General features: G+C 36.7%; 1 protein-coding gene across 10 annotated transcripts in view; it reads left to right on the plus strand.

Annotated features, from left to right (window-relative positions):
* HYCC2 (hyccin PI4KA lipid kinase complex subunit 2) overlaps positions 1-25,318 on the plus strand; it is an 83,825-nt gene that overhangs the window by 11,272 nt on the left and 47,235 nt on the right. For 6 of the 10 annotated variants that reach the window (XM_073880364.1, XM_073880360.1, XM_025893608.2 and 3 more), the window contains 2 exons: positions 13,433-13,532; positions 25,212-25,292. In XM_073880364.1, the coding sequence (XP_073736465.1) occupies positions 25,242-25,292 (51 nt within the window). In that variant the 5' untranslated portion in view covers positions 13,433-13,532; positions 25,212-25,241. Of the gene's footprint in view, positions 1-1,200; positions 1,351-13,432; positions 13,533-25,211; positions 25,293-25,318 lie in introns of those variants that run through there. The other 4 variants (XM_073880390.1, XM_073880386.1, XM_073880372.1 and 1 more) reach the window with 3 other exon arrangements.

Consider the following 25,318-nt stretch of genomic DNA (forward strand, 5'->3'; position numbering starts at 1 on the left):
GGCATTTCTAGATACTAGATCCCTAGGGACTTCATCAAGGTCTCAGGTTCCTAAATTACTGTGTGATTCTCCACTCTCTGGCATGCCTGTATCTTTCCAAGGTATCTTACTAACCCAGGTAAAATAAGCATGATGTTTTCAGTGTAATGAACAAGTATAATATCCTGTGGGTTCGTGAGATGTTCAGAGTTCCTGTAGTCTAGGTTGATGAGACATGGTTTCACCACTTACTAGCCATGTGACCTTGCGCAAGTGATTTAACCTATCAGTGACTTCTTCATCTAGAAGATGGGGATAAGGACAGTACCAGCCATATGGGGTTTTTATAAACAGTAGATGAATTTTTTAAAAATGCTTAGAGGGGGGCGCCTGGGTGGCTCAGTTGGTTAGGCGTCTGCCTTTGGCTCGGGTTGTGATCCCGGGGTCCTGGGATTGAGCCCTGCATCAGGCTCCCAGCTCAGCAGGGAGCCTGCTTCTCCCTCTCCCTGCCTGCCTACTTGTGATCTCTCTCTCTCTCTCTCTCTCTCTCTCTCTGTCAAATAAATAAATACAATATTTTTAAAAATAAAAAAATAAAATAAATAAAAATGCTTAGAGGATGCCTGGCTGGCTTAGTCAGTACGGCATGTGACTCTTGATCTCAGGGTTGTGAGTTTGAGCCCCACATTGCGTATAGAGATTACTTAAAAATAAAATCTCCCCCAAATAAAATCTTAAAAAAAAATATGCTTAGAATAGTGCCCCACATATAATAAATGCCATATAAGTATTAACTAATAAAATAATACTAGTAATAATACAAAAAAATCTTTATGGAGAAAATATAAGTGGGTATTTTTTTTTAAGATTTTATTTATTTATTTATTTGAGAGAGAAAGCGAGAGAGACAGCCTGAGAGCAGGGGGGGAGGGCTAGAGGGAGATGGAGAAGCAGACTTCCTGCTGAGCAGGGAGCCTGACATAGGACTCAATCCCAGGACCCAGGGATCATGACCTGAGCTGAAGGCAGATGCTAAAGTGACTGAGCCACCCAGGTGCCCTGAGATGGGTATGTTTTTAAACTTAGCATAGGCAAGGAATTCATTAAAAAACAAAAAGCATAATGCTATAAAGAAAAAAAAGATTGACAGATGTGACTAGCTGTTTTCTTAATTTGTAAATTAAATTTTTCTTTGAAGATTTTATTTGTTTTTTGACACAGAGAGACAGCAAGAGAGGGAACACAAACGGGGAGTGGGAGAGGGAGAAGCAGGCCTCCTGCTGAGCAGGGAGCCCGATGCAGGGCTCTATCCCAGGACCCCAGGACTATGACCTGAGCCGAAGGCAGACGCTTAACAACTGAGCCACCCAGGTACCCCTGTAAATCTAAATTTTAAAGATAAGCTCCTTTGTATACATTTAATTATATTTAAAATTAGAAGCAGTACATCTGTTTTCTAGTAGTATTCCAAAAGGAATAATGGTCATGATAAGAAGAAAGGAAGAAATATTTAGGCACTTAGATGCCCACCCCTACTCTATCCCCTTTTACCCAATTTCCTGCCTTCTCTTTTCCTAATAGTAGTTCTGAATTATGATTAAAGATGATTAACTCAAGGGGCACCTGGGTGGCTCAGTTGGTTAAGTGTCAGCCTTCAGCTCAGGGTCCTAATCCCAGGGTCCTGGGATCAAGTCCCATGTTGGGCTTCCTGCTCAATGGGGAGCCTGCCTCTCCCTCAAATATTTTTTTTCCTTCAGGAAGAGATTCTCCTGAATTTTGTCAGTTAACTAGGTAAGGAAGAGAATTATTTAGAGTTAAGAATGCCACCAAACCCAGGTACTACTGCTTTCCTTGATTCTTTAAATAACAACTACTTTAAACATTTATTTGGTACTTGAAAGATTTATTCTAAAATTCAGCGTAATTTCCTGGAATAAGTTGTATTTAAGGCATGCCCATCTTTAGCATCCAGAATATGGTCTCTTTTAGTTCCCCCTGAAAGGAACAAGGGTTCCTTGGAGAAATGTTTGATCCTAAGTCTAGGGCAGGAACTGTACAAGATGAACCTGGAACTTCTAGTCCTATCAGGAAGTTAGAAGATCATTTAGAGATTACTTATCTCTAATCATTTACTAGGTTTATGTCAAAAGAGCTTTTGAGCTATGTTGGGGGTTCCCATGACTAGTCCCAAGTTTCATAATTTGTTCGAATCACTCATAAGTGATTATATTCAGTTATACTTTATTACTGTGAAATGATAAAAATCAGCAAAATAAAAGGCACATAAGGTGAAATCTGGAAGAAACCAGATGCAGGCTTGCAAGAGTCCTTTCCCAGTAGAGTTGAACAGGATGTGCTTAATTCTTCCAGTAATGAGTTGTGACAACGCGTAAGATGTTGCCTACTAGGGAAGATCTCGAGCCTAGATGTCCAGGGTTTTTATTGGGGGGGGTCAGTCATACAGACCATAGTTACTGAAGTTTCAGACCTCCTAAAGGAAAGCTGATTTTACCATAGTCACATTGTTTATACAAACTACCTCGGCAGACTGGTACAGTTTGATTCAAGCCCGAAGCATGCAAAACACTTACCAGAACGTTTCCGGAGTTCATTTTCCAGGAGCCAGTTGTTAGAGTTGAACGTGTTGCCCCAAAGTTCTGTTGGAGACTAACTCCCATTCCCTCAGAATTTGACCCTATTTGGAAATAGGGTCGTTGGAAATGTAATTAGATAAGATGAAGTCATACCAGAGGAGGGTGGACCTTTAATCCAATATGACTGGTGTCTTTATAAGAAGAGAAGAGGAGAGGAAACACAGGCACAGTAAGAAGACAGCCATGTAACAACAGAGGCAGTGGTTGGAGTAATGCATCTACAAACCAAGGAATACCAAGGATTACTGGCAACTCCAGAACCTGAAAAGGCAAGGAGGGATTCTATGCAAGTTTCAGAGGAAGTATGGCCCTGCTGACATCTTGATTTTAGATTTCTAGCCTCCATCAGAACTGTGAGATAATTTATGCTGTTTTAAGCCATGCAGTTTGTGGTACTGTGTTATGGCAGTCCTAGGAAAATAATACACTAGCCAGTGGCCACAATAACAAACCCTTCTTGGGAATGTGCAAGGTTTGAACAACCTAGGCTTGCTGAGTTAAACTATTGCCTTCACAGAAGCCAAGCATTAAAAAGCTTCCACTAGGCAAAGATGAGATAATTTGAGTATTAGTAAGAATAATTATAGGGGTGGAAACATATCAAGTATATTTAGCCCCTGAGTTTATAATGATACTTAAAGCAAAACTAATTGGCTACCATTAGAGGATTCTAGTTAACCAACTCATTTTGGAAACTGGTAAATAAAGGGAAAAACGTTGAGCATTTATCCCATCTTTCCTGTAAAAATGCTATTACTAAGTAACCAAATACTAGATACAGAAGTTTCTCTTTCTAGAAATATTCCAACTAATTAAATGAAGAAAGAATAATAGAATTAGGTAATTATTTATAACATTTGGTAATCCCTAAAGATCTTAGGTGTTGATCACCAATAGCTGGTAATATCACAGAACATGACAACCAGATGTTATGAACCTTCAGACAAAACAACACAATAAGAACCTCCAGAAAAATAGACCTAATCTGGTCAAACTGCTATATCCAACCACAATTTTATAAAAACTACAGAAGGCAGAAGAATATATTAAATCATCATAAGGGTGCAATCAGCCAAATTCAGACATGTGGAAAATGGTAAATAACTGTTTTCTTCAACAGATAAATTACAAGATACACGACACATACACACCTATAGATTAAAAGAGATTTAAGAGACATCTCCAGTCCTGATATGTAAACTTCATTTGGATACTGATTCAGTGTTTTAAAAAACTGACATAATTGTAAATTTGAACAGCAACTGGATATTTGATTATATTAAGGAATTATTTTAAAATTTCTTAGATGTAATGATATTGTGGTTATTTTTTAAAAATATTTTTTAAAATTTTGTTTATTTGAGAGAGAGCACTGTAAGAGAGCACAAGTGGCAGGGGAGGCAGGGCGAGAAGGAAAAGCAGGCTGCCCACTGAGCAGGGAGCCTAACGTGGAGCTAAATCCGAGGACCCCGGGATCATGACCTGAGCCTAAGGCAGGTGCTTAACTGACTGAGCTACCCAGGCAACCCTCTTGTTTTTTTAATGTAAGCATTTATAACTCCAAATTTCCTCCTTAGCACCACTTTTGTTACATCTCGTAAGTTTTGTATATTGTGTGTTTATTTTCATTTGTCTCATATTTTGTAATTTATTTTGTGATTTCTTCTTTGACCTCTTGGTTTTAAAGTGTGTTGTTTAATTTTCACAGTTTTGTGGATTTTCCCATTTTTCTTCTGTTCTTTTCTGACTTCCTCCTATTATGATCACAGGAAACACTATGTGTGCTACGTTTTTCTTAAATCTATTGAGACTTAATTTGTGGCCCAACATATGATCCATCTTGGAAAACGACCCAGTTGTACCTTTTTTTTTTTTTAAGATTTATTTATTTATTAAAGAGAGAGAGAGATAGCAAGAGCAGGAACACAAGCAGGGGGAGAGTGAGAGAGGGAGAAGCAGGCTTCCTGCTGAGCAGGGAGCCCTATGTGGGGGCTCGATCCCAGGACCCTGCGATCATGACCTGAGCCGAAGGCAGACGCCTAACGACTGAGCCACCCAGGCGCCCTGACCCAATTGTACTTGAGGATTGTATCTGCTTTTGTTGGGTACAGTGTTCTGTATACATGTGTTACATCTCGTTGTATTATTGTGTTGTTTACATCCTCTGTTTCCCTCATTTCCTTCTGTCGGGTACTGAAGTCTCCAAATATAGAACCGTTTCTCTCTTTAGTTCTGTGTTTTGCCTCATATATTTGGATGGTCTTTCATTAGGTGCATAAATGTTTGTTATGTCTTCTTGCTGTGTTGACCTTTTATATGTCCTCCTTTGTCTCTTTTTTTTGAATTAAAAGTTATTTTATTAGATATTAGTATAGCCATCTTTGATCTCTTTTAGTTACTATTTGCATCGACTATCTTTTTGTAATCTTTTACTTTCAATCTGTGTCTTTGGATCTCAAGCGAGTCTTTTGTAAACAGCATATTGTTGGATCATGTGTTTTTATTCTGCAAAAGTTTTGTCTTTTTGAAGAATTTAATCCATTTACATTGTAATTATTGATAAGGATTTCTATAGTTTTGCTATTTGTTTTCTATATATTTTATTGCTCTTTTGTTCCTCATTTCTGCATTACTTTTGCATTTAGTTGATTTTTTTTAGTGAAATGTTTACATTTATTTCTCATTTCCTTTTGTTTATATTCTGTAGCTCTGTGTGTGTGTGTGTGTGTGTGTGTGTGTGGTTACTATGGGGATTGCATTTAACATTCTAAAGTACTAACAGTGTAATTTGAATTTTTTAAAATATGTTTATTTATTCATGAGAGTTAGAGAGAGAGAAAGAGAGAGAGAGGCAGAGGGGGAAGCAGGCTCCCTGCCTAGCAGGGAGCCCGATGCGGGACTCGATCCCAGGACCCTGGGATCATGACCTGAGCCGAAGGCAGACACTTAACCATCTGAACCACCCAGGTGCCCCTCTAATTTGAATTTATACTAACTTTAATAACATGTAAAATTTCTGCTGGTCTGTTTCCCACCCCTTTCACTTGTTGATTGTATCTTTGTACATTGTGTGCTCCAAAACATAAGCAAATTCTTTTAGTTTCTATGCAGTTGACAACAAAGTAAATGTCAAGGTTGGTAACTGTACATTACCTTGCTGTACAATCGTGACAGTCTTTTCATGATATCAGGAGTGGAAAAGTCATAATTAAATTAACCTCAGCACCTCTTCAGTGCTTAGAAGGTAAATGAAATAGTCATCTAAAACCTTTACCTGTCTTTATTCAGGGGTGTTTAATTTCTAAAGCCCCAAACCAACATGTTTTTTTTAATTTAAATTCAATTAATTAACATATAAGGTATTACTAGTTTCAGAGGTAGAGGTCAGTGATTCATCAGTCTTATATAATACCCAGTGCTCGTTACATCATGTGCCCTCCTTAATGTCCATCACCCAGTTACCCCATCCCCCCACCCCCTTCCCTCCAGCAGCCCTCAGTTTGTTTTTTATGATTAAAAGAGGAGTCTCTTATGGTTTGTCTTCCTCTCTGATTTTGTCTTGTTTTCTTCTTTCCTCTCTTCCCTTACGATCCTCTGCCTTGTTTCTTAAATTCCACTTATGAGTGAGATCATATGATAATTGTCTTTCCCTGATTGACTTACTTTGCTTAGCATAATACCCTCTAGTTCCATCCATATCATTGCAAATGGCAAGATTTCATTTTTTTTAATGGCTGAGTGGTATTCCATTGTATGTATATCACATCTTCTTTTTCCATTCATCTGTCAATGGACATCTGGGCTCTTTGTGGATACTGCTGCTATAAACATTGGAGTGTAGGTGTCCCTTCAGATCGCTACATTTGTATCTTTGGGGTAAATTTCCAGTACTGCAAGTGCTGGGTTGTAGGGTAGCTCTATTTTCAACTTTTTTTTTTTTTTTTAAAGATTCCATCTATTTATTTGACAGAGAGAAACAGGGAAACACAAGCAGGGGGAGTGGGAGAGGAGACGTAGGCTTCCCGCGGAGCAGGGAGCCCAACGCAGGGCTCGATCCCAGGACCCTGGGATCATGACCTGAGCCAGAGGCAGATGCTTAACGACTGAGCCACCCAGGTGCCCCTCTTTTCAACTTTTTTTTTTTTTTGAGACAGTACAAATAGGGGTGAGACAGAGGGAGAAGCAGACTCTCTGCTGAGGAGGGAGCCCAGTGCGGGGCTCAATCCCAGGACCCTGAGATCATGACCTGAGTCGAAGGCAGAAGCTTAACTGACTGAGCCACCCAGGTCCCCCTATTTTCAACTTTTTGAGGAACCTCCATACTGTTTTCCAGAGTGGCTGCACCAGTTTGCATTCCCATCAACAGTGTAAGAGGGATCCCCTTTCACAGCTTCCTTACCAACATCTGTCATGTCCTGACTTGGTAATTTTAGCTGTTCTGACAGGTGTGAAGTGGCATTTCATTGTGGTTTTGATTTGTATTTCCCTGATGCCGAGTGATGTTGGGCATTTTTTCATGTGTCTGTTGGCTATTTGTATGCCTTCTTTGGAGAAATGTCTGCTCATGTCTTCTGCCCATTTCTTGATTGGATTATTTGTTCATTGGATGTTGAGTTTGAGAAGTTCTTTATACAGCCCTTTATCTGATAAGACATTTGCAAATATCTTCTCCTATTCTGTCGGTTATCTGTTGATTTTGTTGACTGTTTCTTTTGCTATGCAGAAGCTTTTTATCTTGATGAAATCCCAATAGTCCATTTTTGCCTTTGTTTCCTTTGCCTTTGTTTCCCTTGTCTTTGAAGATGTGTCTATCAAGAAGTTGCTGCAGCCAAGGCCAGAGAAGTTGCTGCCTGTGTTCTCCTCTAGGATTCCTGTCTCACATTTAGGTCTTTCATCCATTGAGTGTATTTTTGTGTATGGTGTAAGGAAATGGTCCAGTTTCATTCTTCTGCATGTGGCTGTCCAATTTTCCCAACACCATTTGTTGAAGAGACTGTCTTTTTTCCATTGGGTATTGTTTCCTACTTTGCCAAAGATTAGTTGACTATATAGTTGAGGGTCCATTTCTGAGTTCTCTATTCTGTTCCATTGATCTATGTGTCTGTTTTTGTGTCAGTACCATACTGTCTTGATGATTACAACTTTGTAATAGGGGTTGAAGTCTGGGAATGTGGTGCCATCAGCTTTGGTTTTCTTTTTCAACATTCCTTTGGCTATTCAGGGTCTTTTCTTGTTCCATACAAATTTTAGGATTATTTGTTCCAGTTCTGTGAAAAAAGTGGATGGTATTTTGATAGGGATTGCATTGAATGTATAGATTCTCTAGGTAGCATAGACATTTTCATAATATTTGTTCTTCCAGTCCATGAGCATGGAATTTTTTTTTTTTTAAGATTTTTAAAATTTATTTATTCATGAGAGACAGAGAGAGAGAGAGAGAGAGAGGCAGAGGGAGAAGCAGGCTTCCCACTGAGCAGGGAGCCCGATGCGGGACTCAATCCCAGGACCCTGGGATCATGACCTGAGCCGAAGGCAGATGCTTAACCATCTGAGCCACCCAGGCGCCCGAGCATGGAATGTTTTTCTTTGTGTCTTCTTCAGTTTCTTTCATGACTGTTCCATAGTTTTCTGAGTACAGATCCTTTGCCTCTTTGGTTAGGTTTATTCCTAGGTATCTTATGGTTTTTGGTGCAGTTGTAAATGGGATCAACTCCTTAATTTCTCTTTCTTCTGTCTCATTATTAGTGTGTAGAAATGCAACTGATTTCTGTGCACTTAATATCCTGCCACTTGCTGAATTCCTGTATGAGTTCTAACAATTTTGGGGTGTTGTCTTTTGGGTTTTCCACATATAGTATCATGTCATCTGCAAAGAGTGGGAGTTTGACTTCTTTGCCCATTTGGATGCCTTTTATTTCTTTTTGTTGTCTGATTGCTGAAGCTAGGAGTTCTGGTACTCTGTTGAACAGCAGTGGTGATGGTGGACATCCCTGCCGTTGTTCCTGACCTTAGGGAAAAGCTCTCAGTTTTTCTCCATTGAGAATGATATACGCTGTGGGCTTTTGGTAGATGGCTTTTATGATATTGAGGTATGTTCCCTTTATCCCTACACTGTGAAGAGTTTTAATCAAGAAAGGATGCTGTATTTTGTCAAATGCTTTTTCTGTATCTATTGAGAGGATCATATGGTTCTTGTCCTTTCTTTTATTAACGTAGTGTATCTCGTTGATTGATTTGCAGATGTTGAACCACCCTTGCAGCCCAGGAATAAATCCCACTTGGTGGTAGTGAATAATCCTTTTAATATACTGTTGAATCCTCTTGGCTAGTATCTTGTGAGAATTTTTGCATCCATGTTCATCAGTGCTGTTGATCTCTAATTCTCCTTTTTGGTGGGGTCTTTGTCTAGTTTTGGAATCAAGATAATGGTGGGCTCATAGAGTTTGGAAGTTTTCCTTCCATTTTTTTGAAACAGCTTCAGAAGAGTAAGTATTCTTCTCTAAATGTTTGTTAGAATTCTCTTGAGAAGCCATCCAGCCCCAGACTTTTGTTTGTTGGGAGATTTTTGATTACTGCTTCAGTTTCCTTGCTGGTTATGGGTCTGTTCATGTTTTTTATGTCTTCCTCTTTCAGTTTTGGTAGTTTATACATCTCTCTAAGAATACATCTATTTCTTCCAGATGGCCTAATTTGCTGGTACATATTTGCTCATAATATGTTCTTATAATTGCTTGTATTTCTTCAGTGTTGATTATGATCTCTCCTCTTTTCATTCATGATTTTATTTATTTGGGTCCTTTCTCTTTTCTTCTTGATAAGTCTGGGCAGGAGTTTATTGATCTTAGTAATTTTTTCAAAGAACCAGCTCCTAATTTCTTTGATCTGTTCTACTGTTCTTTTGGTTTCTGTTTCATTGATTTCTTCTCTAATCCTTATTACTTCTCTTCTCCTGCTGGTTTTAGGCTTTATTTGCTGTTCTTTCTCCAGCTCCTTTAGGTATAGGGTTAGGTTGTGTTTTTGAGACCTTTCTTGTTTCTTGAGAAATGTTTGTATTGCTATATACTTCCCCCTTAGGACTGCCTTTGCTGCATCCCAAGGTTTTGAACAGTTGTGTTTTCATTGCCTTTGTTGCATCCCAAAGGTTTTGAACAGTTGTGTTTTCATTTTCATTTATTTCCATGATTTTTAAAAGTTCTTTAACTTTCTGGTTGACACATTCATTCTTTAGTAGGATGCTCTTTAACCTCCATGTATTTGAGTTCTTTCCAAATTTCCTCTTGTGACTGAGTTCAAGTTTCAAAGCATTGTGGTCTGAAAATATGCAGGGAATGATCCCAGTCTTTTTATACTGATAGAGACCTGATTCGTGACCCAGTGTGTGATCTGTTCTGGCGAATGTTCCATGTGCACTTGAGAAAAATGGATATTCTGTTGCTTTTCGATGGAATACTCTGAATATATCTGTGAAGTCCATCTGGTCCAGTGTTTCATTCAAAGCCCTTGTTTCCTTGTTGATCTTCTGCTTAGATAATCTGTTCATTCAGTGAGGGTGGTGTTAAAGTCCCCTATTATTGTATTATTATCAATGTGTTTTTTCAGTTGTTATTAATTGATTTATATAATTGGCCGCTCCCATGTTAAGGGCATAAATATTTACAGTTGTTGGATCTTCTTGTTGGATAGGGTTCTTTAATTATGATATAGTATGTCCAGTCTCATCTCTTATTACAGTCTTTGGTTTAAAGTCTAATTTGTCTGATACAAAGATTGCTACCCCAACTTTCTTTAAATGTCCATTAGCATGATAAATCATTTTCCACCCCTTCACTTTCAATCTGGAGGTGTCTTTGGGTCTAAAATGAGACTCTTGCAGACAGCATACCTATGGGTCTTGCTTTTTTATCCAGTCTGATACCCTGTGTCTTTTTATTGGGGCATTTAGCCCATTTACATTCAGAGTTTCTATTGAAAGATAGGCACCTGGGTGGCTCAGTCGTTGGGCATCTGTCTTTGGCACAGGCCATGATCCCAGAGTCCTGGGATTGAGTCCCTGCATCGGGCTCCCTGCTCCACGGGAAGCCTGCTTTTCCCGCTCCCTCTCCCACTCCCCCTGCTTGTATTCCCCGTCTTGCTGCATCCCTCTCTGTCAAATAAATAAATAAAATCTTAAAAAAAAAAAAAAAGAAAGATAGGAATTTAGTGCCACTGTATTACCTTTTAAAGTCACCATTTCTGTATATTGTCTCTGTTCCTTTCTGGTCTGTGTTACTTTTTTGGGCCCTCTCTTTGCTTAAAGGATCCCCTTTAATATTTCTTGCAGGGCTGGTTTAGTGATCACAAATTCTTTTAGTTCCTGTTTGTCCTGGAAGCTTTTTATCTCTTCTGTTTTGAATGACAGCCTTGCTGGATAAAGTATTCTTGGCTGCATATTTTTCTGATTAGGACCCCTCCACCTAAATTTTTAAAGGATGTTTTCGCTGGATATTTAGAGGATATTTACTATATTCTAGACTGGTAGTTATTTTCTTTTGTCCTTTTAACTGTCATTCTGGTATGTCCTGGCTTCTTTTGTTTCTATTGAGAAAATTGCTGTCAGTCATACTGTTTCTTTGAAGGTCAACTAATTTTTTTCTATGAATTTTCTCTTCCTTCACTCCTTCCTTTCATAGTTTGATTATGATATCATGGGCATGGTTTTCTTTGAGTATATTCTGCTTGGAGTTGGCAGAGTATCTTGAATCTCTGAAGTGAATTCTTTCAACAGTTTTGTAAAACTCTATTATTCTCTCTTTGAATATTGCTTATATCTCTTTCTTCTCTTGTCTGGGACTTTGGTTGTATGTATACTAGACATTTTGAGCATGTCTTCCATTTCTCTTAAGCCTCTTCTCTAACTTTTCCTGTACCTTCTACTCTTCTTTCTGTCTTCTTTCCTATTTTCTTTCTCCAGCTATTGTTTGGTATTTCTTACTGACTTAGTCTTCTAATCGTATGGTATGCTGTGTCCAGTTTGCTATAAAACCAATATATTGAGTTCTTAATTTCATATATTGTATTTTTCAGTTCTAGAATGTACATTTAATTATTTTTATAGATCCTAATTCATTGGTGAAATTCTCCATCTCAACAATTTTTTCCATTTTCCCCTCTGTTTTCTTTAGTATGTTATTCAGAATTATTTAAAATTGTTGTCCTTGTGTGTGAACTCTATTATTGGATCATCTGTGGATCTGACTCTGTCTAGTTTTCTCTTAATTATTGGTCATATATTTGTCACTTAGCATATTTAATAATTTTTTATTTTGTGCCAGACCTTGTGTATGAAAGAACCATAGAGGCTCCAATGTTACCTTCCTGACAGGGTTCCCATGTTTTTTCTGTTGCTCAAATGACTGAGGGGCTTATTTCTTCCAGTTTATCAAGAGTTGAGCTGTGTTAAAGTTTAATAAATCTCCATTTCCTATCCTTTGCCCTGTTGGCTTTTTTTTTCCTCTTTCTTAGATTGAGAACCTAGTGAATATCTGTTTCGTTAACCCTGAAAGATTTTTGGAGACCCTCTCTACAGAGACTCCCAGTATAGCTTTCAAGACTGCCTGCTTACACTGCTTCAAAATCTGGCAATTGTCTTGGTGGCTCAGATTTCCCAGGGTTTAAAACAAGAGTTCCCTTGGGGTGCCTAGCTGGCTCAGTTGGTAGAGCATGCAACTCTTGATCCTCGGAGTTGAGTTTGAGCCCTATGTTGGGTGTAGAGATTACTTAAAAATAAAATATTAAAAAAAGGGAGTCAGTTTCTTTTACATCAAATGTCCCTTCCCAAAGTATGATCAGCTCCTGGTGTATCTTTCCAGAGATATTATGTTAGTCCTTTTCAAGTTTTTTAACCCACTGCATAACTCAGGAAATGAAAATATCATGTGATAGTAGATAAGAGCTAAAAAGTCAGCTGCTATTGTTGTATTAGGAGGCCCTAACATATCTTTAGTTTGAAAAACATCAGAGATTTTGCAAATGATAATGTAACTTAACTCCAAGAGAATTTTATTGTATTATTTGTATTTTTTTAAATCACATTTTGTTAATGAACATATTTAAAAATGTTAATTTGGGGGGTCTTAGATTTTAAAGTTGTGATACAGTTTTGAATCAAAATGATAGAGCATAATGTGGTCAGCAACTACTTGAAAATAGTTTTTACTTTATGAGGAAAGTATACTTTTAGCCATCTGAAAAGGGTTCTGTCTGATCAAAAAAGCTTTTAATATGTTTTGTACCCAGACTTCAAATAATAGCATTTTCTGTGTGCTTTTTAAAAATGATAAAATTTTCAGTTCTCTGAATCTCACCAAAATGATTTTATAGCCATCGATACTTCTTATTTAAGTTTGATGTTACACAGCATATTGAAATTTTAATGATTGTTTGCACATGCGTGTATGAGAGTGATATCACTGTAACATGTTCCAAAAGTTGGATTCATAGAATTTTTGATTGAAAAGGACTTAATTTCATAGATAATTCAAGTGAAGCTCCAGAATATTTAAGTTACCTATTCAAGGTCTTACAGATAATTAATGGGAAATTTGAAACTAAAAGTGGGATTCCTATTCCCCAAATCTGAAATTTTTAGATTAGGTTTGATGAGGGTACACAAGTATATGCTGGTTATTATAGAAAGTTTTTTAATTCTTAATTATTTCTAAAAATAGATTGTGTTATAGATGTGTTATTAAAGTTCTTTTCATTACATTTTAATAATATTATCTCAGTATTTCATAGTTTTTAATTTTTATTTTTTATAGAGCTGGAAAATATTTAAGTCTCAACAAATGAATTCCACACTTGAATTCTGCCGCATTCCTGTACCACCTCCTCCTTTAGAAAACTGATCTTAGAACAGAGGTAAAATTATGGAACTTAACTTTTTAAAGGATAAAGAATGAGTTTTCCATACAATTAGTCATGTTAGAATTTTTGGTTATCTTTGGTGGGTAGCTTCTATTTATTTGGCAATTTTACCTAAGAGACTTGAAATAATCACATCTTAATTATTGCCTTTGAGTTTTACTTTTGAAAGTATTTCCTTTTGAATTGTTGTGCCTTTTAACCTTGCTGCCTGATCTTTACAGTTACTGAATAGTCAAATATGCTCAGCATAATCATATTATGTGGCTACACTGAGATTAGTCCTGTCTGGTAGAATCTCTCTGATGATGTCCACGTCCTGTGTCTGTGCTCTCCAGTATGGGAGGTAATGGCTGCATGTAGCTACTGAGCACTTGAGACGTAGCTAGTGCAACTGAGGAATTGAATCTTTAAATTTTATTTTATTTTAATGAATTTAAATTAAAATAGCCACATGTAGCTAGTGGCTACCATACTGAATGGTGCAGCTCTAGGTTATTTGTTAGAGAAGTTGGTATTTAATAACCACACGTCTTGAGTGCTTAAATTTCAGAATTATACCTTGAAATATTTTCATAGTTTTTGGCTTAGTTTGAAAATTTGCAGTAGTAAAACCATTTTTTACTATTTCGTATGATTCCCTGATAATTGTATAGCTTTCTTTATCCAATAATGTTGGTCTACAGTTTCCAAAAAAAAAAGAAAAAATACATGCTTACTGTCAGCTAAGACACAGTTTCTACCCATGTAGGCAATGGAAAGCTTATTGTACTTGGATGGATTCTGTGAGCTTGCTTCCTGGCAAGTAATCATTGACTTCTATCAGATCATGTTCCAGCAGTTTATTATTTTGTTCATTATGTTGTATTCAGGGCTTGCTAATAAAAGTTGCCATTACCATGGTTACCAAAAAGATAATTATTTTCTGTGATACCTTTTTTAGTTTGTTAAATACTCTGAAAGTGAGACAGTATGGCCTGAATTGAGCTGCAAGCTGGAATATTGGCTTGAATTTTGCTTTTAAGATTTTAATTTTTTTTTAAGATTTTATTTATGTATTTGACAGAGAAAGAGACAGTGAGAGAGGGAACACAAGCAGGAGGAGTGGGAGAGGGAGAAGCAGGCTTCCCGCTGAGCAGGGAGCCCAATGCGGGCCTCGATCCCAGGATCCTGGAATCATGACCTGAGCCGAATGCAGACGCTTAACTACTGAGCCACCCAGGCGCCCCTAATTTTTTTTTTTTTAAGTAATCTGTAGGCCCAACATGGGGCTTGAATTCGTGACCCCGAGATCTAGTTGCATGCTCTACTGACTGAGCCAGCCAGGCACTCCTTGATGTTTGCTTTTAAATATAGTTTTTATATCCCAGGTAATGGGATGGGTATAATATGTAGTAGAAAAAACCTTCAGAATTATATATTGCATGGGTAAGTAAAAAGAAAACTGGCCGTACATTTATAACTATGTTCACAGCTACCTCTAGATACTAAGATACTAGGAATAGTTCAGAAATCCATATTTACAAATTTCTCTGTAACCGTACTATTCTATTTTCAAATATAGGTACTAAAACATATTTTTAGGATTTTATTTACTTATTTATTTATTTATTTATTTATTTATTTTTAAAGATTTTATTTATTTATTTGAGAGAGAGAGAATGAGAGATAGAGAGCACGAGAGGGAAGAGGGTCAGAGGGAGGAGCAGACTCCCTGCCGAGCAGGGAGCCCGATGTGGGACTCGATCCCGGGACTCCGGGATCATGACCTGAGCCGAAGGCAGTCGCTTAACCAACTGAGCCACCCAGGCGCCCTACTTATTTATTTTTTAAAGATTTTATTTATTTGACAGCGAGAGAAGGAACACAAGCAGGGGGAGTGGGAGAGGGAGAAGCAGACTTCCTGTGGAGCAGGGAGCCCGATGCGGGGCTCGATCCTAGGACCCTGGGATCATGAGCTGAGCCGAAGGCAGATACTTAACGACTGAGCCACCCAGGCGCCCCTATTTTTAGGATTTTAGATGTAGTAAGTAACTTCCCCTTGTAGAAAACTGAAGCCCAGAGGGTTTAAATGATTTGTCCAAGGTCACATAAGCAGTGTGGTTCATTGATTCAACAAATACACATAAGTACCTGCCATAAGTCTGGATACCATAGTATGCTTGTTAGCTTTGAGTACATAGTGAACATTCAAATGTGAGCGAAACAGAAATGGATTTCGTTTTCATGTAACTCACAGTCTGATGGGGAAGATAGACAATAAGTAATAAGATCTAAGAAGCAAGGTACAAGGGGCGCCTGGGTGGCTCAGTCAGTTCAGCATCTGCCTTTGGCCCAGGTCGTGATTGGCCCGCATCGGGCTCCCTGCTCAGCGGGGAGCCTGCTTCTCCCTCTTCTTCTGCCGCTTCCCCCTGCTTGTGCACTCACTCTCTCTGACAAATGGATAAAAAAAAAAATTAAAAAAAAAACAAGGTACGAAATCCAAAGCACTAGGAAGGAAATGAACATATTTGTTGGAATGGAAAATACTAGAAAAGGGAGAAGGGGATGCTGTTTATTAGTTAAAGTGGTCAAGACTGGCCTGCTGAGATTAAAAGGACTGGAAGCCACCAGCTATTCAAATAACAGTAGTAGGACAGCATTCTAGGAAGGAACAGTCTATACAGAATCCCTGGGGTGAAGGGGTGCACAAGGCTATGGAAAAATGGAAAGGAGAGTATGGCCAGGACATACGAAAGGGGCCAAGGTTCATTTTTCAACTGTTCACTTTAGAATAGGCATTAAATTAAAATCTGAGTTCTACCAGTTAAACCGTGTTACCTTGTGTGGGTCATTCGACCTCTTTACCCTTTAATTTTCTTGTCTATTATTTGGGAATAACAGAGGCTATATTATAGTATATAGTATCAGGAAAATTAAGTATATAATATTTGTAGCAAACATTTATAGTGGTTACTTTGTGATAAGAACTGTCCTAAGTACACAATAATTGTATGAAATTACTACTGTGCTGCTGTTATCCTTTTTGAAATGAGAGAAATGAGGCACAGAGGGTTTAAGTATAGCTAGGAAGGGGGTAAGAGGGCTTAAACATAGCTGTAGTAAGTGACCTTAAACTTAGACAATCTAGTTCCAGAGTCCATGCTCAAAGTGTGTCCTGGGGATCCTTTAAGTAGGTTTATGGGGTCAAAACAGTATTTGCTGCCTTCATTGTCATTCTCTGATAAATATAGAGTGAAGGTTCTTAGCAACTAGTTAAATGCAGAATTATGAGATTTGCAAAATATGTAAAACAATATGCACTACTTTTCTCACCAAATTTGTTTTTGTTATGGAAAAAGAAAATTTTGATTTAAAACATTTTTGTAAAAAAATGTTATTTATATTAACATGTAATGGGCTTATTATTTTTTAAATGAATTAATAGACTTTTTAAAAAAGATTTTATTATTTATTTGACAGAGAGAGACACAGCGAGAGAGGGAACACAGGCAGGGGGGAGCGGGAGAGGGAGAAGCAGGCCTCCCACCGAGCAGGGAGCCCGATGTGGGGTTCAATCCCAGGACCCCGGGATCATGGCCCGAGCCAAAGGCAGATGCTTAACGACTGAGCCACCCAGGCGCCCCTAAATGAATTAATAGACTTTTTAAATGTAAGAGTGAAAGGGGGTTCTTGAGACAAAAAGTTGAGAACTGCTGCTCTAGACCACCAGATTCTATTGCCTTATTAAATCAGATAAGATATAGAAAACAGCTGATACAATGTTTATACTTGATAGGCTTACTGATAATTTATTTTTTCCTCACTTTTAAGGTAATTTTTTTCACCTTTTAACATTTCTGAAATCAGGTGCTTTTTAAAGAAGCTGTTAACCTCCAACTATATTTAATTTGGGAAAATAAAATTATTAAGCTTAATCACATGGAAAATGCAGGCAGAAATCTCAGGTTTTATTATGACTGAAAATAAAACTGTCATTGTTAAAGGTGCTAAATAATTGAGTTCATGAGCCCAACTAAATCAATAGATGTTTGAGTGCGGGTTATGTGCCTCGTACTTGAGATACAAAACCTGTCCCTGTGAAGACAGGTTCTGGTGGGAAAGACAGACAATAATACATAAACAAATAAGATAATTACAGATTTTGCTAAATGCTGTGAAGGAAATGGACAGAATGGTAGGAGTTGGAAGGAGGAGGAACTTGGGGGAGCCATTTTAAGTATAGTAAGTAGAGAGGGCTTCTCTGAGGGGGTGACATTTGAACTGAGTGTAATCCAGACATATATAGAAAGAGCTTGGGAGAGTGTGCCATATGGCTAGTATAAAGAACAAAGATGTCCAGAAATGTAAAGGATGATTAAAAGTCATATGATTATATGGATAAGCTTATGTTTTTGTCCCTTAAACTTTTTTTGTTTTATTAATAAAGATTTGTTTCTCATTTTCTACTTAAATTTGTTAATAAATTACAGTCTTAAAATTTTAGTAGTATTGTAGGGTGCCTGGGTGGCTCAGTTGGTTAAGCAATTGCCTTCAGCTCGGGTCATGATCCCGGAGTCCCAGGATTGAGTCCCGCATCGGGGTCCCCGCTTAGCGGGGAGTCTGCTTCTCCCTTTGACCCTCCCCACTCTTGTGCTCTCTCTCTCACTCTCTCTTTCAAGTAAAATCTTTTAAAAAAAATTGGTATTATAGAGTTGAGGAAATACGGTGGTGCTTGATTATAATTATTAACAGCACTGTCTTTCTGTATTTAAAGGTATTACCTTACAGTCTTTTATTTATTTTTATTTTTTTAAAGATTTTATTTATTTATTTGACAGAGTGAGAGACAGAGAGGGAACACAAGCAGGGGGAGTGGAAGAGGGAGAAGCAGGCTTCCTGCTGAGCAGGGAGCCTGACACTGTGGGGCTCGATCCCAGGACCCTGGGATCATGACCTGAGATCCCAGAACCCCGGGATCATGACCTGAGCCAAAGACAGATGCTTAACGACTGAGCCACCCAGGTGCCCTATTTTTTTATTTTAGTTAACATATAATGTATTATTTGTTTCATGGGTACAGATCTGTAATTCTCCAGGCAGTCATTTTTAAAATAGTATTGGTAGAAGCTAAAGTGATTTGATGAGCAAACTTGTGGTTATAGGAGACATCAGACAGGAATTTAAAGTAAGAAATGTAACCTGGATGTGATACTTTTTTTTTTTTAACTGAAGGATTACTTGGGGTGCTTTTCAAAATATATATTCCAGGCCCCATATCAAATAGGGATTCTGATACAATATATATTAGATTAAAAAGATTTGTGTTTCTTTTTGAAAATAATATTTGGGTTTCTTTTTTCTTTTAAAAGCAGTTCTTTGTAGAGAATTGGAAAAATATTAATTGTAGTTATTTTCCTTTCCCTTTTCTATAAAGTAGTAGTATACATTTTATTTTATTTTATTTTTTTATTTTTTTTAATTTTTTTTTAAAGATTTTATTTATTTATTCATGAGAGACAGAGAGAGAGAGAGAGAGAAGCAGAGGGAGAAGCAGGCTCCCTGCTGAGCAGGGAGCCCGATGCGGGGCTCGATCCCAGGGCCCTGGGATCATGACCTGAGCCGAAGGCAGACGCTTAACCATCTGAGCCACCCAGGCGCCCCAGTAGTATACATTTTAAAAATCTTCTAATCCCTTGTAGTTAGCAAAAAGAGAACTTACTAGTTCATAAGTTTTTCCTAAAACATAAATTTCGATTTAAACCATTTTCAGTATTTTAAATATTTATTAAAAACTTGTTCATTTTGATTTTTTAAAGTGTTTATTTTGTGTAACAATAGCCAGAGAAACATGTAACAATATAGAGAAAACATAATGAAAAAGAATCACAGTGGCAACAAGAAAATATAAACTATATAGGAATTAACTTAATTGAAGGAATCAACTTAATTGGAGTGTGTTGATGTATATGAAGAAAAAAATAAAATTTATACTAAGACATATAGAAGAGGAATTTTTTTTTTTAAGATTTTATTTATTTCACAGAGAGGAGAGAGGGAACACAAGCAGGGGGAGTGGGAGAGGGAGAAGCAGGCTTCCCGCTGAACAGGGAGCCCAGTGTGGGGCTGGAGCCCAGTGCGGGGCTGGATCCCAGGACTCTGGGATCATGACCTGAGCCTAAGGCAGATGCTTAACGACTGAGCCACCCAGGTGCTCCTAGAAGAGGATTTTTAATAAAGAGCAATGCTGTGCTTCTGTATGGGGTAACTCAGTGTTGTGAAGATATCATTTGGAATTAATCTGTAAATTTAATTCCCATGAAGATGGAATGTAGGAAGGAAACTTATCAATGTAATGGTAATATTCATTTGGAAGAATGAAGAAGGCAATAATAGTGAAACATGTTTTTATGAAAAGAATGCGAATGCTATACATATATATATATATATGTATATGTGAATGATAGGACTTGTAATATTTTTTACTGTCACAGTAATTAAAACAGTCCCAGTGCAAAATTAATGGGAAGAGTAGCTCAGAAATAGTTTCAAATGTATTTAAGACTTATTAGTATATGATAAAAATAGCATTTCAAGTTACTGAGGAAATAAATGGACATAAAATGTATTAGAACAATTGAGAACTATTGGGAGAAAAAACATTGTTAGATCTTAATCTCATATCACGTTCTAAAATAACTTCCAGATTGTTTAAAGAGTAAACTATAAATGTGGTTTTTAATTTTAGAAGATTCACACCTTAACTAAATAAGCAGAGTGGCTTTTAAAATACTATAAAATATATTCTGGTATCTTTTTGCCATGTCTCTTTCAAGTACATCACAGCATTTTGTGTATTAAATCTTTAATGTTTTGGCAATAGGTACTCAGTTGAATATTCTTATACCATTTTCATGATCCTAGTTTTAAAAGTCATGGATATATCATATTAATAAATGTAGGAAAATTACAGGTTTTATTTTTATTTAATTTAATTTTATTATTATATTTTTAAAGATTTTATTTATTTGAGAAAGAGAGAATGAGAGACAGAGAGCACGAGAGGGAAGAGGGTCAGAGGGAGAAGCAGACCCCTGCTCAGCAGGGAGCCCGATGCGGGACTCAATCCCGGGACTCCAGGATCATGACCTGAGCCAAAGGCAGTCGCTTAACCAACTGAGCCACCCAGGCGCCCTAAAGGTTTTATTTTTAGATTTATTTAGATTAGATATTTTTATGCTGAGGTATTAGCTTTATAAGTAGAGCAGTGAGAACTTACTCTGTACATATGACAGTCATATGTTTTGAAAATACATGATGGAGGGCGCCTGGGTGGCTCAGTCGGTTAGGCAGCTGCCTTCGGCTCGGATCATGATCCCAGGGTCCTGGGATCGAGTCCCATGCCTGCTTCTCCCTCCCCCTCTGCCTACTTGTGCTCTCTATCTCTCTGTCAAATAAATAAATAAAATCTTAAAAAAAAAAGAAAATATATGATGAATTATGGTTTTGAGAGTTTATATATAGATATGCTATCAATAATATTTCTGTGGCCTTAAAAGTTCAAATCCAGTTTTTAGAATTTATACTATAGAAAAGAACAACAGAAATGTTAACTGTGTATAAAGATGTTCATTGCTGCATTTTTTCTGTAATATAGAAAATTGAAAACAATCTATGTATCCTGGTAATTTATTAAACGAGTAAGTTTTTGGATCAATTACACGACAGCTGTAAAAAGAGATCTATATAGGTCTTTCATATTTTTAGCAATTGAAAAAAACGTGTTGAAGAATATTATGTATGATGAACAAATGACTATTTAAACTATATACACACATGTGTATATGTGTGTATATAGTGTGTATATAGTATGTGTATATAGTTATGAACATGCATGTACATAAATATATATCTGGAAGGAAAATACATACCAAATGGTTGACTCTGTTTAATCTTCATGGGTGCGGTAGATAGTTGGGCTAAGTTCCTTTTTTTTTAACAGGTATATATTTACAATATTTTAACACTTAATAGAATATCAACCATTAATTCATATTTGTAGCTAAATATATTTGTAAAATTATAGAGATAACAGTTGATATACAGAGCAGAAAAAGCTTTTTAATTGTCCATTAAATAAAAAATAAAAATCAATTGAAATCCAACAATAGAAATATAGGAGTTTATTTTTAAGTTCCATTTTGTTTATTGGAAATAAGTCCTTTCTGTCACCACTATGGTGAAATTATGCTTTTCTTCCTTCCATGGTAATAAATTTATCAGAAGTATTTACCTCCTTTTCTGGAGCACTTTTCAAAGAGTGTAAAATTCTATTTTTCCTCTTAATGTTGTGGTCCACTGAGCTCATTAGAAATAATGAAGTGATAAAAAGAAGAGGTGTTATAAATTATGTTAACAGAACAACCCCTTTTGTTTATACCTTCATAAGAGACTTGAGAGGAATGGAGATGTTAGGGAGATCAAGATATTAGAACTTATCCCTAAAAAAAATTATTTCCTGAGAGACTAATGTAGTTTTTGCTTTACTATACTTTATTTGAAGCTTAATAAAAATGTAACCTAGCTTACTTATTTTCCAGGTACTTTGTAAATAAAAAACATTTTTATTGTCAGTAGCTGTTCAGGTGTTTTAATTTCCAGAGACTTGGTAGGAACTCTCAGAGCAAATGCTGTAGCAACCCTGGAATTTTTTTTAGTCCTCATGCTATTGGGAAATTTGTAGCTAGCTCTGAAAATGGATACCAGTCCTTTCTCTGCATTGTAGCCAGGTGAGCTTTTCAGATTTTGAATCTTATTATTCATCTCCTTAAAATGCTTAGTCCTTTCCATACTTAATGCAGACTAAAAATTCCCATTTATACCATTTGGTCCATGCCTACCATTCTACCCTCAACTCTTGTCCCTTGCTTTCTGTGTTCCTGGTCACTTGGATCTTCTTTCAGATTCTCAAACTTCCTATGTTTTCTTCTTGCAACAGGGCCTGTATATAGGCCATTGCCTCTTTCTAGAGTGTTCTTTTCTTAATTCCTTAACTCTGTTGATCTTTGTTACCTCAACTTACTTTAGAGAAGTCCTTTTTGATTCCTTCATCAATATTAGGTTTCTTTTATTATGCTTTTGTGTGTCTTTTCTTCGTATTTCTCATCTCTTTGCAAAAATGTGTTTAGTCTCCTTCACTAGATAAATGATCTGTTATATAGTGAAACTACAGCTGGTTTTATCATTGTATTTCCAGCTGTTAGCATAATGGCTGTTAAAGTTGGTTTTTAAGAAATATTTATGGAACAGATCAATGAATTTCTGACTGAACCTTGCCTTTGCTTTTTAGTTAGTTGCCTCCTTAGGTTCCGAGAAACTTTCAGAGGCAGCTACCTTAGGATATTTAGACAATTGTTCACAAAAATTTTTTTATTGAGGTATAATTTGCATAGAGTAAGAAGCACATTAATCATAGTTATATCATGGAATGCATTTTTAGGTGAAGAGCTAGGTTTCAAAAAGCAGGGCGCCTGGGTGGCTCAGTCAGTTAAGCGACTGCCTTCGGCTCAGGTCATGATCTGGGGGGTCCTGGGATCAAGTCCTGCATGGGGCTCCTTGCGCAGCGGGGAGCCTGCTTCTCCCCTGCCTGCCATTCCCCCTGCTCGTGCTTGCTCTCTCTCTCGCTCTCTCTGTGTCTAATAAATAAATAAAATATTAAAGAAAAAAAACTTAAAAAAAAACACAGAAAGTATTTAGTAGCACTTGATTGGTATAAAAGAAAAGAAGGCATTCTGACATTGATTTCAACAATCGTTGTAATAAATGTAGGAACCTTACAAAATGACTTCTTTGAAGGGCATTATCATTTGGATGTATGGTTGTGCTCTATTTTGTGAAGTTATTTTTAAGAGTCTCATTTCTTCAGCAAGAGTTTGTAACTTGGGTATCAATGTCTGTTAATATGGGCTTTAGTTGGTCTGAACTCCCAGAAATTGTTTGCCAAATTTAGTTTGTGTAGTTATGGCATTTTTCTTCTTATGTAGTGTTCATTAATCCTTTTTTTCTTAAAGTTTATTATGAAACATTTCAAACTTATAACAAAGTGATGATCATAGTGTAATGAAACTTGTGTACCAGCTTGAATGGTTATCAATTCATGTCCAATCGTATTTCATCTATACCTAATTCACTTGCCTTGTTTGGTTCCCCCTGCCCCTGCCCTGATTATTTTAAGGCAAATCCCAGACATTATTTCACCAGTAAATATGTCAGTATGTAACTCTAAGAGACAAGCACTATTTAAAAAAAAACACCTAACTATAATTCCATTATCAAGTATGAAAATAACCTATAATAATTACTTAATTTAATATCATCAAATAACCAGTCATGTTCAGGTCTTTCCAGTTTTGTAATGTTCTTTTTAATTGTTTGAATCAGAGTCCAAAAGAGATTCATACTTTGGCTATTGATTTTTTAATCTCTTTTAATCTGTAGGTTTCCCTACTATCTCTTTTTTCTTTTGCAATTTATTTTGACTAAATTCATCAGTCTATCTTAACAGCATTTGCTACTTGAAAATAAGGGACATGTCTTACTCCTCTTTGTACTCCTTCCTTATATAGTATTTGGTGTAGTGCATTATATAGAGACATTAAAGAATCCTTTTGGAATCGAAGGGAAGAATTAGAAAATCTGATTCCTTTTTGTAGGTAGAAATTTAGTGTGAAATTTGACACATTCTTAGGAAATAATTATCTTTTTAATAAAGAAATTTTTCAGTTGCTTTGAAGGTGTTTCCTTCCCCCTCGAAGAAGTTCTTTATTTCTTCTAGTTCTTAACCTTTTGAGCCTTTAAATCTAATTAAAACCCAAGACGTTTTAATTGTCTTCCTCACTTTTTTTTAAGATTTTATTTATTTATTTGAGAGAGAGAGTGAGAGAGAGAGAGCACATGAGAGGGGGGAGGGTCAGAGGGAGAAGCAGACTCCCTGCTGAGCAGGGAGCCCAATGCGGGACTCGATCCAGGGACTCCAGGATCATGACCTGAGCCGAAGGCAGTCGCTTAACCAACTGAGCCACCCAGGCGCCCTGTCTTCCTCACTTTAAAAATAATACATGCTTATATTTTTTTTCTATAATTCAAAGTTACATAATTAGAATATCCTCAGTATTCCAGAGGTAGACACTCTAGTTTGGTATATATGTGCTTCCAGGCTTTTTTCACATTTTATATAGTTTTTTAATGGAATTATAGTTTACATAATTGTACAACTTGCTAATCACCTTGATTTCTAGCTTTTCTGTCTTTGTCATTTATAATCTGTCACATGGTTTGTTCTGTGATAGTTAACTAATTCCAGTTGTATATTTGGTAAAAGCTCTAAGCGTAGACTGTTCGTTTGTCTTGGGTAATGTGCAGTTTGATTTCACTAAACTTGTTTTTGCCTCTTTGAAATATAATTGTTGAGGAAAATATAAAAAGTATTAGGGAAATAGGTTTTAAATGTACCACTAAAAACAATTTATTTCTTAAATATGAATATAAATATAAATTTAATTGAGCTCTAGTCTAAAACTATGGCTTCTTATTTGAAACATATACTAGGTTAGTTTGTTTGTGAAAGGTGCACATCATTTACCTTTGGTAGTTTAAGTACATAATGCTATCCTCACGTTCAGTGCTTTTTTCTTTCAGAGATAAAAGAGGAATAGAGGGTAGAAGAAGATGCTGGGATCTGAACGTGGTGTTGTGGAAGAATGGTTATCAGAATTCAAGGTAAATTGGATTGGGGATAAGAATGT

This window comes from Callorhinus ursinus, unplaced genomic scaffold (assembly GCF_003265705.2).
Source record: "Callorhinus ursinus isolate GAN/ISIS: 27379988/994484 unplaced genomic scaffold, GSC_fseal_2.0 scaffold2, whole genome shotgun sequence".
Lineage (NCBI taxonomy): Eukaryota > Metazoa > Chordata > Mammalia > Carnivora > Otariidae > Callorhinus > Callorhinus ursinus.